At 55.1% G+C, this 18,561-nt stretch overlaps 1 protein-coding gene across 7 annotated transcripts in view; it reads right to left on the reverse strand.

Moving 5' to 3' along the window:
- GRAMD1B (GRAM domain containing 1B) overlaps positions 1 to 18,561 on the reverse strand; it is a 188,024-nt gene that overhangs the window by 25,599 nt on the left and 143,864 nt on the right. For 6 of the 7 annotated variants that reach the window (XM_066259799.1, XM_066259806.1, XM_066259804.1 and 3 more), the window contains 5 exons: positions 17,540 to 17,563; positions 14,640 to 14,660; positions 3,916 to 4,000; positions 1,213 to 1,316; positions 362 to 457 (listed from right to left, as the gene is read on the reverse strand). In XM_066259799.1, coding sequence (XP_066115896.1) covers positions 362 to 457; positions 1,213 to 1,316; positions 3,916 to 4,000; positions 14,640 to 14,660; positions 17,540 to 17,563 — 330 coding nt within the window. The remainder of the gene's footprint in view (positions 1 to 361; positions 458 to 1,212; positions 1,317 to 3,915; positions 4,001 to 14,639; positions 14,661 to 17,539; positions 17,564 to 18,561) is intronic. The other variant, XM_066259800.1, reaches the window with a different exon arrangement.

Here is an 18,561-nt window from a genome sequence, read left to right on the forward strand (position 1 = left end):
AGGCTAGTGTTTTCAAGTGTGTGATGTAATTTCAAGACTGTTAACTAGGTATCGCCAGCCCCATATTACACATAAGAAAACTGAGGCTCAGAGAGGCCACATCACATGCCTACAGTTGCAAGACTCACATCCAGCTTTTCTGGCTCCAAATCCCATGTCCTAGACCCCTTCCCTCACCCCTGCTCAGACGCCACACACCCTGCCCGCCGACGAGGAGGTCCCCCCAGTGTGCATCGCTTTACTGCTCTCACCCCAATTCCACGGCCTCCCCAGTGAATGCGACAGAAGGGTGGAAACACAGAAGTCGGGGCACTGGGGTTCAGGGGTGGCACAGTCAAGACCAAGGTTAGATGGCACTTACCTTTTCCGAATCAGTGCAAACTTGGATGGCGTTGGGGATGAGGCGGGCTGTTTTTTCTTTAGTCATGGAGCAGATGTCTTTTAAACGGACAGTCAGCTGGCATTCCCACAGGGACAGAGAACGGATAACAAGCAAGGAGCGGTGTTAATATAGTCCAACAAAGAGCGTGCACAGGGTACCGGTCAGACAGAGGAAATCAGATCGGTTGACATGTTTCTAAACCTCCTTAGAGATCACCTGGGGTAGCCCCTAGCTTCACAGAGGCCACAGAGTGAGGGGGCAACTAAGTCTTGCCTAGAGTCCAAGGGTGCCTTTATTCTCAGTCTAGGGAGCTTCCTCTCTCTTTGCTACACAGTCTGGTAAAGGTGCAGAGCTCCCACCACTGTGCCACTCAGAGAAACAGAACAGGGGTACAGGATGGGGCCACAAAAGTCATTTGGTTTATCTTTACCCGCTTTAGTGTGTAAGATGAGGAAACAGACACAAAAGAAGAATAAAGGAATAGCCTAAAAATCATACAGTGAATTAGCCGCAGAATCCAGGAAAGGGTCCGAGCCAGTTCTCCTGAGTCCTGAGGCCAATGCCCTTTCTACTACTCCTGCTCTGTCTTCTGCGGTGACTCCTGCCAAGCATCTGCTTCTGGCAAACGCTCTCAACACTCTTTTCCACACCGAAGAGGGTGGGAAGGGAAGACATGGTGGAGGGGATCTAGACTTTGAGGCTCGGCACGTGCTCTTGTTAATCGCGCACAGGCTGGGTAGAGTGCAATGTCAGCAATGGGAAGAACAGGGGGGCAGCTTGCCGAGTCCCCACCGAGGGGAGAGCCCAAGGGAGCGAGCCCCGGTCTTTACCAGAGTTTCCCAGCGGAAGATGTTGCTGTAGAAGCAGATCCAATTTTCAGAGAGGTAGAGTCGGCCCTGAAGGAGAATGTCTCTTTGGAGTGCACAGGAGTAATCTGTGTAGGATGGGGCACAGAGGAGCTCAGAGTCAGAAAGCATTTTCGGCAAACCACTACCAACGACGCATGCCATCCCTCCCACCAGCACTAGGGGAGCCCAAGTGCCTACCACTGCCTACGTGTGTTAGAACTAGCAGCAGAGAGAGTCCCTAGCACCTCAGCCTCAGGAAAATGAAGGCTGTGAGGTATACTACTAGCTGAGACAGCAGAGAGGAGCCGGGAAGTCAGAGGCACAAAATACCCAACCCACAACCAGCCCACCCCTTTCCTGCTGAACCATCTGCAGAGATAAGAATGGGCAAGACCCCTCCGGGTCGGACTCTCTCTGAGGTCACCACACATGTGGTGCTCAGCCCTGAGCCCCAACCGAAGGGGTCAGTGCTCCGGACATACTCTCTCCCTGTTTCCGGACACACTTTCCTACTTGAATTGGCTCTTACTGGGGCACCCCTACACATTCTTACTGGGCAACCTCTAGACACACTTACTGGGGCACCCCTACACATTCTTACTGGGGAACCTCTAGACACTCTTACTGGGGCACCCCTACACATTCTTACTGGGCAACCTCTAGACACTCTTACTGGGGAACCTCTAGACATTCTTACTGGGGGAACCTCTAGACACTCTTACTTGGGGAACCTCTAGACACTCTTCTGGGGGAACCTCTAGACACTCTTACTGGGGAACCTCTAGACACACTTACTGGGGAACCTCTAGACACTCTTACTGGGGAACCTCTAGACACTCTTACTGGGGAACCTCTAGACACTCTTACTTGGGGAACCTCTAGACACTCTTACTGGGGGAACCTCTAAACACTCTTACTGGGGAACCTCTAGACACTCTTACTGGGGAACCTCTAGACACTCTTACTGGGGAACCTCTAGACACCCTTACTGGGGGAACCTCTAGACACCCTTACTGGGGCACCTCTAGACACTCTTACTGGGGAACCTCTAGACACTCTTACTAGGGGAACCTCTAGACACTCTTACTGGGGAACCTCTAGACATTCTTACTTGGGGAACCTCTAGACACTCTTACTGGGGAACCTCTAGACACTCTTACTTGGGGAACCTCTAGACACTCTTACTGGGGGAACCTCTAAACACTCTTACTGGGGAACCTCTAGACACTCTTACTGGGGAACCTCTAGACACTCTTACTGGGGAACCTCTAGACACCCTTACTGGGAGAACCTCTAGACACTCTTACTGGGGAACCTCTAGACACTCTTACTGGGGAACCTCTAGACACTCTTACTAGGGGAACCTCTAGACACTCTTACTGGGGAACCTCTAGACATTCTTACTTGGGGAACCTCTAGACACTCTTACTGGGGAACCTCTAGACATTCTTACTAGGGGAACCTCTAGACACTCTTACTGGGGAACCTCTAGACATTCTTACTGGGGGAACCTCTAGACACTCTTACTTGGGGAACCTCTAGACACTCTTACTGGGGAACCTCTAGACACACTTACTGGGGAACCTCTAGACACTCTTACTGGGGAACCTCTAGACACTCTTACTGGGGAACCTCTAGACACTCTTACTGGGGGAACCTCTAGACACTCTTACTGGGGGAACCTCTAAACACTCTTACTGGGGAACCTCTAGACACTCTTACTGGGGAACCTCTAGACACTCTTACTGGGGAACCTCTAGACACCCTTACTGGGGGAACCTCTAGACACCCTTACTGGGGCACCTCTAGACACTCTTACTGGGGAACCTCTAGACACTCTTACTAGGGGAACCTCTAGACACTCTTACTGGGGAACCTCTAGACATTCTTACTTGGGGAACCTCTAGACACTCTTACTGGGGAACCTCTAGACACTCTTACTTGGGGAACCTCTAGACACTCTTACTGGGGGAACCTCTAAACACTCTTACTGGGGAACCTCTAGACACTCTTACTGGGGAACCTCTAGACACCCTTACTGGGGAACCTCTAGACACTCTTACTGGGGAACCTCTAGACACTCTTACTGGGGAACCTCTAGACACTCTTACTGGGGAACCTCTAGACACTCTTACTAGGGGAACCTCTAGACACTCTTACTGGGGAACCTCTAGACACTCTTACTGGGGAACCTCTAGACATTCTTACTGGGGAACCTCTAGACACTCTTACTGGGGAACCTCTAGACATTCTTACTGGGGGAACCTCTAACACTCTTACTGGGGAACCTCTAGACACTCTTACTGGGGAACCTCTAGACACTCTTACTGGGGAACCTCTAGACATTCTTACTAGGGGAACCTCTAGACACTCTTACTGGGGAACCTCTAGACACTCTTACTTGGGGAACCTCTAGACACTCTTACTGGGGAACCTCTAGGCACTCTTACTGGGGAACCTCTAGACACTCTTACTTGGGGAACCTCTAGACACTCTTACTGGGGAACCTCTAGGCACTCTTACTGGGGAACCTCTAGACACTCTTACTGGGGAACCTCTAGACACTCTTACTGGGGAACCTCTAGGCACTCTTACTGGGGCAACCTCTAGGCAGAAGAAGCCTGAGTGCCATCCTAGAACACCCAGACTTTCCTCCTGGCCCCCCACGCCAGTCACCCAGCTCACCAACAATGAGGCGCTCCGTATCTGGAAGTTGCTTAAAGAGCTTCCTGAAGTCTTCATTTCTCTGCTTGTAAGTGGGGCTTAACACCTGCATGACAATGGCCAAGGTTAGCGGGATGTTCCAGGCTCTGGGCAGGGCAGGAAGGTGCGGGAGGAGCGCCTGCTCGCATGCCAGGGTAGGCAGAGGGGGCCTGGCGTGGGAAAATCATTATGGAGGGAACTTGGTACCATGAGAGGCTTTGTATCCAGTATCCTTCAGTGAGAAAAAGTCAAACATATGACTTAGCAGGGCCTACCTTAGAGCCCAAGAAGAGAAAGGAAGGGGGTCACCCCTGGGGAGCTCCCTGGAGCCCACCGTGCCAGCTGTTGCTGTTCTGCCTGCAGCCAGCAGGAAGCACCACCCTGACAGTAAAGTAAGAGCCTGAGGGAGCCCTCCCACCCCTAGCAGGACTCAGAATACCATGGTGCCTAGCACACTCCTCAGAAGAAGTTATCATGACTAACAGTAAGTACTTGCTGTGTTTGAAATTCATATCTTGGGGGGGGGGGGAATCAGACTAGCACAAGTTATATGTCCATTATATCTCGGAGGAATCATTCTTTTGCAAAGACTGAATTAATAAAAAGAACCTCAAAACACTAGCACTAGAATAAGCACATAGTAAGGAATTTAAAAGTAAATCTGGCGGCCCTGGCCGATTGGCTCAGCGGTAGAGCGTCGGCCTGGCGTGCAGGGGATCCAGGTTCGATTCCAGGCCAGGGCACATAGGAGAAGCGCCCATTTGCTTCTCCACCCCCCCCCTCTGTCTCTCTCTTCCCCTCCCTCAGCCAAGACTCCATTGGAGCAAAGATGGCTCCTTGGCCTCTGCCCCCAGGCGCTAGAGTGGCTCTGGTCGCAGCAGAGCAACGCCCCGGAGGGGCAGAGCATCGCCCCCTGGTGGGCAGAGCGTGGCCCCTGGTGGGCGTGCCAGGTGGATCCCGGTTGGGCGCATCCGGGAGTCTGTATGACTGTCTCTCCCCGTTTCCAGCTTCAGAAAAATATAAAAAAAATAAAAATAAAAGTAAATCTGGCAATTTCACACATCCAACCTCATTCCCTCACCACCTTTTTTAAGATTATCCAATTGAACCCTTATTTTACCAACAAAGAAACTAAGGCCAGAGAGAAGTCGCCCCCTGCCCACGGTCTCCCAGCTGCCAGCAACAGATCTCTTGATCTCTGGTCCTGTGCTCACCTACTAACACGCCCTGTGCCCAACTAGCTTTTGGGGTGCCTCAGTGTACGTAGACTCATACGCATAAACTGCCTTCGCAAATCCTCCTCACTCGAAAACCCCACTCTTCCTAAGTTCACGATCTTAAATAAAATAAAGAAAAAAGAAAAAAAAGAAAAGACCTGTGCCCTGTAGATGAACGGCAGCCAACAATGATAAGGACAGCTGCACAGTGCAGGAAGAGCCATGCATCACAACAGACATCTGCACTCCACCCAGGCAAACTGTTGACCTACTTCTGCCAGAAGCACACGCATGCAAACAGACTGTCCTGGTGACGGTGACTGATGGGTCTTGGACATTTACATTTTCTCACCCATTTGCCTAGGAACCCACTAGTACACAAGTATACAGCGGTTGCGACAATAGCACATGAGCTGTGGACTGGTATTTTTGTTTTTCTGCAAGGCTGAAGGGCCCACAAGGAAGCTGAGGCTGTGGCCGACCTCACACAGATCACTCAGACTACCTGAGCCGAGTGGCCTGATGGCTCGTGTGCCGGCGGGAACAGGAGCATTCCAGGAAGTTGAGGACAGGAAACGGATGACGTGACTTCGGTTTAGAGAGGTTTTCCAGAACAGTGAGAGGGAAGAGAATGTTTGCAACTGCTTTTTGTATAATTAATCTGAATTTTAAACTTTCATTTTGGCTTGCGTATAAAAATGAGTTTTCCTTGCAATAATTGACGCCCTAACCACCTCAAAGCAATGCTATATTGGGGAATCCCAGGCTTCGAAAATCACCTGCCATGTGTTTGAACCAAAGTATCAGGGCCACTCAGAGTGAACATCTGGAAGCCAACCAATCTCATGACTTCTACAGCCAGAAAGGACCCCAGAATATAACACGCCTCCGACCCGCAGGTTACTTCCACACCAATACCGAGATATCCAATCTAAATGCCCCTCTGGCCTCACAGAACAGAGTCCACACACTGAAAACCTTTGCTTGACTATCGCTGAGTCCCTAATCATGTCTACACAACCTCCAGAGCCACAATTGTGCTAATGGGAATGAGCATGACCAGGTACCAAGCTCTGTCACAGGCCATTCACACACAGCATTTCACTGGACCACAGGGGTTTTATTCCCCAATTTTACACAGGAGGACATTGAGGCACAAAGAAGTGAAGCACCTTGCCCAAGGAGTGTGGTCACTAAGCAGGAGTGTGGACAAGGAATCAGGCAGTGGCGGTCTGACCCAGAGCTCCCAGTCTGAGCCATCGTACTACACGTACTAAGAGTGGAACAAAGATGCCCATCAGAACACACTCTCTTGGTGATGAGATAGCCACCTACTTTGGGCTGCAAACTAGCCTTCCATGTACACAGGCAGGTCTTTTATTGGGGGGGATGATCTAATCTAACCCTTTTATTACTGACGAGGAAACTGAGACCCTACCCAGCCTCCTGTTCTCTCCTAGAGCTGTTCCCAGCATGCAACTTCCCAAGTGAGGGTGCGGTCAGCATTGTTCTTGGGACAGACGGAGGGAGAGGCCAGTGTCCTGAGGCTGGGTGCTGCTTTGCCCGCTCAGCTGCTACAATGTGGGTGGTCTTCTTGTTTAAGAGGGGATATGGTTCCGCAAGATGAAAAAGTTCTGGCAAATGGTCACACGACAATGTGAACGTACTTAGCACTGCTGAACTGTATATTTAGAAGTACTTAAGACGGTAAATTTTATGTTATGTGTATTTTACCACAGTTCCGACATCAACCCGAGGATGAACCTACCAGGTGGTCCCAAACTCCCTTCAGGTGAAACCAGACATCAGGCATCGAATTCCCTGATGCCGGGCAGTCCTCCTGTTTCTGGTGTTTTTCCCACACTGTTCTCCCACCCTTGCTGTTTTCATCTTGAGTGGGAACTCAGACATCTACAGAGGTGGAGGTCCCGGGAGTCTGGCCACCGTTCCTCTCCTCTTTGGAACAATGCCATGAGGAAAAAAGAAGGCAAACCCAGCCTGACCTCTGAAGTGAGCCCATCCTACAAGGACTGGCTTGGGTATAGGAACCCCTTAATCCAGGCTGGCAAATAAACTCCCCGATTTTACCGGGATGCTGCGCATGGTAGGCCAGCCTTTGCCTATTAGAGTCCACAGATCAGAGACACAGTAGAGCGGCCGGCCCCCGCATACCCTCCTGCTACAAGAGACCAGGACCCTCTTCTTCCAACCTCATGCTCTGAACGCTATCTCCTCCAAGGGCAAGGCTCACCTATTTTAACTGAAAAGGGCTAACGCATTTTGGTTCAAGGATTGTGATATGTGGAGCCCTCGAGTGGCAGGGCGGAGTGGGGAATGACCAGGGTGCAGGAGACCCGTCACACAGGCAGAGAAAGGAGGTCGCACACTCACGGCTGGGATTTCCTCAGATCCATGCCAGCAGCCGAGTTCCGCATCTGTAGGCACCTCCGTGAGCTTCTCCAGGTACCACTGCAAGGGCCAGCTGTCCTGCTCCAGCAGGAGGCTCCAGAGCACCCCCGACTCCGTCAAAGATTCCATGGCGCCCCAAGGCTACACCTCTCAATGGAGCCCCGCAACTCGAGCTCTGATTCCCCTCGGTCCCCGCAGGATGAAAACAGTCAGGCCCGCCTGGACTGATCGCAAATGGGTGACCTCGGGCTTCTCAGCACAGAGTCTGCGTGTCCCTGACTGGCCTCCTTTTCTCTCCCAGAGCTCCGGTCTCAGCGCAAAACTTCACAAGCCGGAGGGTGTGGTCAACACGGATCTTAGGACAGGCCTGCTGGCCAGTCTCCCATGGCCGGGTGCTGCTTCACCCTGCGCAGCTCCCACAGTGTGGCTGGTCTTCGAGCTAAGTGTGACCCAGAGGGGACTGCTGGAGCCCCTCCTCCCGGTCCGTGTGGGCAGCCACTCCAAGATGCTGGCTGAGGCCAAAAGAGGAAGTCGACACAGCAGGTGCTCAGCACTAGTTGAGGACTCTGAATGGCCGGCCCCTGGTAGACAGGCAAACTGCACGGGAAGAGGATGACCCCACAGCCCAGTCCGGAGGCCACCCCACAATTACTCACATCCAGCAGAGCGGCTCATAGTTGATCTGAAAGTCCAAGGAGAGGACTACCGCCCAGCTCTCCAGCTCTGTCTGGCCTGTCCCATAACGCAGCCCATTCAACGTGCAATCTCCACTCTGGGCGGACACTGGTCCCTATGACTCACTGTCCTCACCCAGGCAGAGCTGCCACCAATGGCTGTGGCAACAGAGCCTGCGCTCACCCCCACCCCTACACACACCCCTTTCTTCCCAGACCGTACTCCTCTTGGCTGACCAGCAAACAACTTCTTTGTTAGACTCGCTGGTGGCAGGAGGGAGGGAGGCAGGCAGGACGGGTGGGCGGGCAGGGCCGGAGCCCTACACATGCTTCAAGTTACAGGATCTGGTGATGGTACTGGCCAACGTCCTCCAGTAACCCCCGGCCTGGCCTGGCCTCCCAGCAGATGTTTCCTGCAATGGAAAGTAGCTGGCCAGGGTGCCAAGTGGGGGAGGGGATGAGAAGGTGCCCAGGACACTGCTGTTATGATGAAATCAGAAATTGGAGACTCCACCAGCCAGGGACTTCTTAGAGACAAACTCTCTCCTCACGGATCCATCCATTTACTAAATTCCCTGTAGCAGCAGCGACAGGAGAGATGGAAGTGGAACTCGTCTCACTGCAGACGTGCTGATGGGAGAAGCTGGACAGAGGGCCTGGAGAAGTTGAGGTCAACAGCTCCCGGGGCCTGTCTGAGGCATCTCCTTCCTTCCCAGGCACCCCGCCCGGCCTCCTGCACGAGCGGGAGGGGCATCAAGGCCAAGAGATTCCCAGGCAGCTCAGGCCTTGAGGGTCAAGGAGCGATGCAAAGGACAGAGAATGTGGCCCCTGGTCAAAAGGAGAGAGCCCAATGCAGGGAAGCTGAAGTGTTCCAGAGAGGAATGGGAGCTAGGCCAACGAGGGCACGAGGAGCTCGAGACAGAGGTGCCAGGGGCAGGAGTCAGACAGCACTGGGGCTGGGAAGTCCTGCATCCTTCCTTCCCCATGCCCTGTGCCCCTCTCTCAGGGGACACACCGGGGCACAGCCACTGCCTTCCTCCATCACACCATGCGAGGCCATCACTGCACCATAACACCTTCTCCAGGGAGGACCTATGCCTGGAACAGCTTTGTATCTTCTACGGCACTTGGCACGATGCATTCCAAATGTCAACCGCTCCAAAACTATTTACCGTACAAGTGCATTCCTTACTCACATCTACAGCTGTTCCTATTCACAAGTTATCTTGTGTGCACACACCACATAGAACCACACAGAACGTGCATTCTAGATGCACGGGTCATGGGTGCCAGTTCCTGCCCGAACCCTCCAAATCACACATGTGAGCATCTCTCCGCCCTGCGGGTGTCAGCCCTGCGCCCTGCAGTGTCACAGGAGAACGCAGCAATCCACCTTCCAAGGTGAACAGGTATCCAGAAGGGCTGATTCTTACAGTAATTCCTCAGAAACCTCTGACGATGGCTGTGGCTCAAATATAGAGATGACTGTTTGGGTGGCAATGGGGTGAAACAGGTGCAGGAAACATGCAGACAGCTCACCCCTGGAAGATGGGTCTCAGAGCGTCAGCCTTTGTCTCCCGCACCCCCACCCCTCCCACCGCCAGCCGGGCAGGGCAGGGCAGGGCAGGGCAGGGCAGGGCAAGGCAGGGCAGCTCCAAGCGGAGGGAATTGGTCCTGAGCTAAACATTAACTCTATGGCAAACACTGGGAGCTGGGACCAAGTGGTATCCCTTCCCCCGTTACGGCAGCAAGGAGGACGGGTGGGGAGGAGCCCAGGAGGAAAACAGATGGATTTTGGTGGAGTATGGGCCTTGTCTAGGAAGAAAGTAATCTGGACCCTCAAAGGAAACCCTGGCCCTCCAACCAAATCCGGGTAGGGAGGAGCCAGACGTGAGATAGGAAGACAGGATGGTGGTGGTGGGAGGGGGTGACTGAGCAAAGAAGGGAGAGACGACGTGACGTGGGCATGGGTGTTGTACAGAAAGGCAGAGAGAGGAACGGCTGGGAGGGGGTCTGCCCTGGAGTCTGCAGAGGGGACAACCCTGTGGAAAGTTCGGGATGGCCGTAGGGAACAGGAAGACTCTTCAAAACCAGGTGTCAATCACACAGGGGAGCTGAGCGATGGCAGAGGAAGCAGTCAGTCCCCAGAAGATAACAGCCGGCTGCCAGGTTGTCACCAGCGGCTCCCCCTTCTGCACTCCTTCCTTGCCCCTCAGATGTGCCAATGCCACTCCTATCGAGCTCTGTTCTCTCTCCTTCGATCTTACGCCTGCCAGACATGCCTGGCCTCTCTAGGGGCTGGGGACTATTCCTTACTCATCACCAGAAAGCCAGCTTCTGATCCCCAACTGGGAGGCTCAGGCAATGGGGGTGTGAAGGTTAGGGCAGCGGCAGGGTCTGGGGGCCTGGCCTCTGATCTCAGAAATGCTCCTTCTGCGGGCTGCCCTGGAGTGACGCCCAGGAGAGAGAGGCGAGGCCGAGGACAGTGGCTCTGCCCACCCGAGGCACCAGGGAGATCTCTGTGACCGTGTCCTTCATCCGCGATGCAAGCCCACGGTACCCAGCGGAGGCCATCCTCAGGGACAGTCCGCCTTTCTGCCTCTAGGTCTGCCTTTGGACCCCTGAGGAAGCTAGGCCCTGTTTCTGCTTATCCCTCCATCTCGTGTCTGTCGGGGCTGCCTCCCACACTGGGTGGCTTGGTGAATGAAGCTGGGATGGTCAAGTGGGGGGGGGCAGGTGTAACCAGGCCCCGGAGGGACTTAGGGCAGCAGTAGATGGCACAACCTTCAAATGTCACTCTGGGCCTGAGTAGCCCGGGCTGAGAAAAGCAGCTCTTACGCCTCAGCCTATCCACGTGCCCTGGGATCCAGCCACTTCCCCTCGCGGGACCCACTCCTTAGGCCAAGGTGCTCTGTCATCGCGGCTACACAGATAACAGTAAAATGCAGAAGACAGCCAGGTGAAGGCGGCGGCAGGGAGATGCCAGGCGGCTGCTTCTCCTGTCAGACCCAGGCAACTCTGCGGGCCCGTGGTGGCCCCACAACCGTCAGCAAACAGAGGGCAACCCCACATCTGTTGGCGGGACTTCCATTGCAGCGATGGGCCTGTGGCAGCAGAGGAGACAGGCCTCTCCCTGGTGTCAGGAGGGAGATATGAAGAGGCTGTCAGCCACGCTGACAAGGGGAGATGGGACCCAAAGGTTAGAGTCCAAACAGCTTGGGCAATACAGATGCTGGTAGGAGCGCTGAGCGACGAAGGGAGAACAGAGAAGTGGGTCAAAGCCCCAGGGGCCAGGCAAGGGCCTCCTGACAACCCGTGAAGAGACCACCAGGGGAAGGACAGTTCCGCAGACTGATGGGAGGGGCGTTTGCATACAGGAGCACAGACGCAGAGACGCACTACGCGGACGCAATCTGGGAGGATGGGCACACCCTACGCCCATCCGCACTGATCTAGGTGGCTCTGAAAAGCACCCAGGTCACAGCTTCCTGATCAAACCAGGTGAACATGGTAGGGTAACAGCCATGCCCAGGTTTATGCCCACAGATACGCTACACTGGGACCATCAGAGTGGACATATATGGGGTGATGCTTGCTGTGTGGAATGACACCCCAAGTGGACAAGCCCAGGGCCAGAGCATTGGTCTTGGCCATAGAAAGAGGGCAGGTTTTTAATTGGGGGGGGGGGGATCCTGGTGTTCCTAGCAGCTGGCCTCTCCAGGGCTCCACCCCCACCCCCATGATGGCAGCTGCCAATCACTCTTTGGATGTAAAACAATGAAAATATATATATATATATATATATATATATATATATATATATATATATATATATATATATATATATATATAGAGCAGACACAGCTCTTAACACTGTAGCTCAGAAGTCCCTTGTCACCTCTCAGCTTTGGCCTCCTCTTTCTCCCAATATCCACCTGCCGTCTCTATCTCCCTCCTCCACGTGTTCTGTTCTGCTCCTTGTCCCAGCCTGGGTCAGGCCACCCGCAGTGGAAGTTCAGCAGAACCGGGAAGAGGGCAGCGCTGGGCCGTGGAGAACAGCGACAGGGAGCCACACCTGCCTGGCGACCCTGAACCGGGGAGCAGAGGAAGATGGAGCAGCAGGAAGACATTTATGGATGTGTCCCAGGACACCTGGTACCAGTGAGAATCTGGAAGGCCCTCAGTGTGACAGCCTGGGTCCACGAGAGGGGAGGTCAGGAGGGAGTCACTGAACACCGCGGGTCAGGAGGGAGTCACTGCACACCGCTTAGCAGAGTCCCCTGCGCGCTCGGCCTCTGTGAGGGCACAGTCTGTGATGGAGGGGGAGTCAGGCTTCATCCAGGTGAGGGGTACACAGTGAAAAGAGACAGCCTAGGATTGACAGAGGGCGAGAGGCAGGCAAGGCCTGGGAAACAAGTGCATTCTGGGGGACGACTTTATAAGGCCCGCTGCAGAGTCAGTAAGGGCCGACGGCCTCTGCATGTGTCTGGCTGCAGGTGGACTTGGCCAGGAGGCAGGCCTCCAGCCACACCGGCCGCCCTGCTGTGTCTCACTGATCTGTGATTGAAACCCTGGGTTCCGGGGCCCTCGGGTGGCAGCGGCCCCCCCAGCCAGGGGGCAGCACGTGTTTCTGGCCTTCGCTCTGCGAGTGCTCAATGCCAGCCCTCACGGGTGGAGGGACAGGAGAAAGACGGGGCAGAGGGAAACCGGCAAGGAGCAGGAGAGGAAGCAGCGGGAGGCTGGGCATCGGAGAGAAGAGACGCGAAACGGAAGTGGAGAGAAGGACAACAGGAGCCAGAGAGGAAGGGGGGACTCGAGGAAGGGAAGAGTGAGATGAAACAGAGAAGCCAGGTAGCAAAGCAAAGCCAAGAGAAGGGAGGACAGAGCCTCGCCACAGGACAAGCACTTGAGAGACTCGATCTGACCATTTCCGTCGTCTGACGGGTCTGCAGCATGGGCTCCCAGTTCCCCACGGGGGACACTAACTGTGCAATGCACTCAGGAGGGATGAGGGTTCTATTAGGCGAAAGATGCGGAAGCCCCATTCAGCTCCCCAGAAAGCACCCCTCCCCACCTGCCCCCCACACAATGGAAGCTCCTCTCTCCTCCAGGATGTCAGTTTAAACAGCAGGGCGGCCACAAGGCAAGTGAAGGCCATGGTGGGTTCAAGGTGGAGGGATGGGAATGAAGGGGTGAAGCTGCCTTCTCCCACATGGGGGCCACCTCAGCCCTCACCTCCTCGCCCATCAGCACAGCCCACCGACTTCTGCCCTGGCCGTGCTGGGCTGGGCCAAGTCAGGCAGATCAACCAACCATGGAGCCTGCTCGCCAGGGACAGGGGCCTGCTGAGTAGCAGGTCGGAAGCCACAGGGCACTCTGACATACACGTGCCTGACCCAGGGACTGGCTGAGCTGCGTGGGAAAACACCCCTCCCCCTCCCCGCTACGCACAAGGATTCCTCCCCAGGCCCCACACCACGCCCGAGCCTGCCCCGCCCCGTCCCCACCCTCCCTTCCCGGGGTGTCTTCAACTTCCGTCTCCTGCCACCTTGTCCCACACCTTCTCCACGCCCGTGTCACTTGCTAAAACAGAGCATGGGGTGAGGGGACAGGGAAAGCACTGTCATGATCCCATGTGGGGAACGGCAGATTCAGAGAAGGACAATGACCTGAGGCCACGGCTGCACATTGCCAGTCCCCACACCGTGCACCCCAGTGGGTGGAGCACAACCTGCTGGCCACCTGCTTCTGGGGGGGGGGAATCCTGTGGCGCCTCCTAGGTGAGCAGGAGGAGTCCCTGCTCCACAATGCAGTTTCAGGGTATGGAGCAGCTGAATGAACCACCCTCATGGATGACCCCAGGCTACACTTTCACCAAGGTGGAATCTTCTAGAAGTGGCATGCCCTTGGGGCTTCTGGGGTATGCCTTGGAAAGGGACTGGGGGAGGGTTGTGTGTCAAAATCAGTTACACAGGACAGACTCTCTATGCTATTGGGGGTAAGTTTTCTGACTGAATTTCTCCCCAAATTGTCTTGGTTAAATAAACTGTGACCCTAAGTTCCAGGCCAGGGCTCTGTCCTCAAATTCCGTCCGGTCATCCCTGACTGGTCTCCTCCAATACGTCTGGAGGAGCCCTGCCCGGGACTCCAGGAAGGATGAGGTGTGCCACGCCCCCTGTTCTCCCTGAACCAAACCCCCTGGCCAGCGGTCCAGTCCTACTGCAGAAGATCCGCACTGTGTCTGGTTCTGAGGGAGGGGCTGGTGAGGGCGAAGGCCCGCCTGTCTGGGCCCCTCAGTCTGCGACAGAGCGCAGGCGGCCCAGCTGCTCTCTATTCCTCTCCACTTCCCCATTCCCCGTGTCCCCCGCCCACCACGTCCCACCGAGTAGAGAAACGGGATACTTACGTTATACCAGCTCTGGCTTTTCTGAAAGGACAAAATAAAAGAGAAGACCAAGTTAGTCAGGGCAGAGAGGGTGGGCACAGCCAGGGCAGTCCTGGCTCCCCAGGGAAGGTCACACAGACAGCCGAGGGCGGGCAGGGACAGGAGTCCAAATGCAGCCGAATGCTCCCCACGTGGCTGCTCAGGAGGCCCTCCCTTCTCAAGACAGCTCCAGGAGGCAGGCCCGGGGAGCAGTCCATGCTGGAAGCTCTGCCGCGTTGGGGGCACAGGCAGTGGCAGCACCAGCTAGAGCTCAACCGGAAGGGAGGTGGAGCCCCATCACAAGGTTCTTCTGATGGGGGAAGGGATGCGTGGCAGGCATCCGAGACCCGGTCCCCAATGGGCCCTGACCAGAAGCAAAGTGCAGACGGAGGCCACCCCAGCCTCCTGTTCCAAGTTAGCCCCTTTGGAGAAGGCGGGGGATATGGGATGCTTTGGTGTGAAGGGACGAAAAGGGGCTGCCTAGAACGTTCTTCCAACTGGGCGGTCACTGAGCAGAGGAGTCAATTCCTACCTCTGCTCAGCTGATCCTCACGGTGATGACGGCAGGGGCGGGGGAGAGGGCTTCGGCACTGGGAGGAACCAAGAGCCTGTAATCGCTAACCGTCCCCTGCAACTTTCTGCCACAACTCAATGCCAACAAAGCGGCCTGCATCCCAGCTCCAGAACTCAGGTGCCCTCCAATCCCAGCCCAGGGCCAAGGTTACTCATCTTCACAGTCACTGAAAGTGTTTTCAGAAGGAGAGGGCTAAGGTGGTGCCTGGTCTATCGCGGACTGTGGTGGCCTGGGGTCTTCACAAACACCCCACCAGTATGGTAGATGAGCAGATAGGAACAGGGGCACACACACGTACAAGCATACCCTTGCCTAGGCCTCACCCTCTGAGGCGCCGATCCAATCGGTTTAGATTGGGGCTGGAGTATGTAGTTCCAGTTTTAAGAAGCTGGCCAATGGTGTAACTCAGGTGAGGAATCACTAGGGATAGGTCAACATCTCAGATGTCTGTCCGTAGACGTGTGGAGCCTGGGCCCAATTAACAACCTCTATTTCCTCTGCTGGGTCTTAAGGGGCCCGGCTCCCAAGGGAAGAAGAGGGCAGCCACTGTCTCAGGGTGTCTGTGTGCGTGTCTGGTGGGGTGCAGGGCAGGTGAGAGTCTGTGGTCACGTGCTGTCCCTTTCACCAGCTCTCCCATTCCACCGGAAAGCTCTACAGAGACTCTCAACCTTCACTCCAAAGGGAAACTTGTCAGCAGGCAGTGACATGCCCGGTGCTGCCGCTGACTGGTTTCCTTCCAACCTCACACCTGATCTAAGCGGCCAGAATATGGCCAAAGGGGCAGATGGCAAGGCAGGCCCTCAATCCCGTCTTTGTGATGCTTTCTAAGGTCACTGCCAGACAAAGGCTGCCACCGTGGCCCATCTGGAAGTCACATACTCCCGCCATGTCCTTGTCTCCTCCTTCAAACCAGAGGTCTTAGCGGGTAAGGGGGCCAAATCCAAACATCCGCAAGCAACTACTCATCATGGAGGGTTTTATTGTCACATGAGAAAACTGGACCTGGAGTTAAAAATTAGACTGTAAGCCCTTCAGCATCAGGATACTTAATTCCTGGGTCCCTAGTCTGCGGTCACAGGTCAGGAGGCTGTGTAGATATTTATCAAAGCACATTTCCCAGCTGTGGAGAGGCGTGGTCTGGGAACGGTCAGCCTCAACTGCCCAAGAGTTTCCCTGCATTTCACCAAACCAGAGCCAGATCATCAGGCACCGGCCTCACAGCTGAGGACACTCTGTCACCCATCCCCTCGCTCCTCGCCCCATTATGCTGACCTTCATGTACTACCCTAAGAGGGAAGGGGGAGAGGAGAACTTGGGCTGGGCGGGGGACCCAAGGTCCTGAGTGCTGCTGGACAGGGCTCTCTCCCTCCCAGCTCAGGTGAACAGAAGGGATGTTCCTTTCATATACTGCCATGCTAAGGCAAGTCCCTTCTAAATCTGCTTGTGACAGAGAACTTCAGAGGGACAGAGGCACAGCCAGGGAACCTGGGTCTCACCCCTAACTAGCTGTGGGTTATTCCAGCGTGGTGTATTTGCTCTTCTGTCGGGGGCTAAGAATGGGTGTTGTCAAATACAAAAATGGGAAACACACCGTGGAGGGGCAAGGACTTCTGTCTCATCCCTCGGTGTGAAACGACCCATAACCAGCTATTTCTAGGCAGCTTCTGATCTGCCACCACGGAGGGGCCACTGGGTAAAACGGGCACCCACCCCTCCAGCCTAATTCACAGTAGTCTCCAGGAGTGCCCACTGTGGGCATGAGTCACTGAACTTGAACTTGCCTCTTGGAGGCAAATCTGATCCTTGGGGCTCTGCTCTCCCAGGACCGAAGTCCTGACAGACAGGGTGGGCCCAAGTTGTGGGGAGAGAAGTCAGGAAAGCCAGAGGGGCTATGGGCCGCAGAGAGCGAGAGCAGGTCATCTGTTGGCAGGAGGGAGGCCGTCTGCCCTCGTAGGCTTACAGAAATGCCCCTCCTTGAGCCAGAGGCACAGAAAAAACAGAACTATGGAGTGGGGATAAAGGACAGTTTATAAGTGGGTTTGGCTAAAGGGGGGGGGGGGTCAGGGAAAGTACCCCGAGGCAGAGCTGTTGGTGGTAAGAGCTCACTTCTGTTGCCTCCTAGAACTCTGAAGAGCAAACGCCTCGGGGAACCCAAGGCCCCTGGAAACAGACCCAGGTTCCCTAAACACATCTCCCTGGGGCAGTGACTTCCGGCAGGGAGTCGGGAAGAAGGGAGTGAGGGGATAAAAGCAGGCACGAGAGGAGCTCTATGTCTAACCGATGTTGGGAGACAAAAACAACTTCTTACTTTGATCAGGTAAAATCTGTTATACTGAAAAGAAAACCACAAAAATTAGGAATGAAAAACAGGGAAGAAGTCAAGGGGAAAAGGAACCCAGACACACAGAGCCCGATGGCGCAGAGCACCCGGGATGTGAGGACTACTGGGACCCTCCTCTGTGGCCACCCGGATCAGGCAGCCAGCCGCACGGGAGCAGGAAACGGGCCGCTGGCTCCCTCTAGTGGCCGCAAGCCGGCACTACAGAGTAGAAGCTGGGTGATAGCGCAAATTCAAGGGGTCCCGGAAGTGGAAAGTAGCCTGTTGGTCTTCTAGCCCACTGCTCTGGTCAGGGCTGCACCTAAGGTCAGCCTCAGCAGCAGAGTGACAGATTCACAGGAGAGGGATATTCCTGACGAGCTAGTCCAGCCCCTACACGGTACCACATGAAGAAATGGAGGACCCGAGAAAGGAAGGCGGACCCTGAGTATGAGGCTGGCTCTATGGGGAAGTGGCAGGGCTTGCATAAAAAAAAAAAATGAGGTCCCCTCCTCTATGAGGTGGGCTGTAGACAGGGATCGAGGTGGCCTGGCCAGGACAATAGTAACAGCGGCTCTAGCTACCAGCTCCCTCGCCATGGAAACATCTGGTCAACCGGAGACAATGTTCCCCCCAGGGGGCAGGGGTCTGTCCCCCCACCCCCCCACACACAAGCACACTTCTCCTCACTTTCTGCTCCAGGCCCCGACCTGTGCAGAACCCCAGTCCTATACTGGTTCTCGTGTTTCATTCCCCTCACTGTGTCCTCCCTGCGCCCTTCCCAGACCGACAGCTGCTACCTCTCTCTCCCACCTGGGCCAGTAGGGGGCCCTGCCCACACAAGTCAGTCTTGGCTTAAATGAACTGAGAGAATTATGGTGTTGGTGGTGACGATGGTCATGACTGGTGAGAGAACGGTGTGGGGGGCGGCTACCCAAAGCCAGGGAACTCCGAGAGTCTGTGTCCCCTGGGGCACTGGGGACAGGCACTGCCTCACCCAAGCTCTTCAGAGG

This window comes from Saccopteryx bilineata, chromosome 2 (genome assembly GCF_036850765.1).
Source record: "Saccopteryx bilineata isolate mSacBil1 chromosome 2, mSacBil1_pri_phased_curated, whole genome shotgun sequence".
NCBI lineage: Eukaryota > Metazoa > Chordata > Mammalia > Chiroptera > Emballonuridae > Saccopteryx > Saccopteryx bilineata.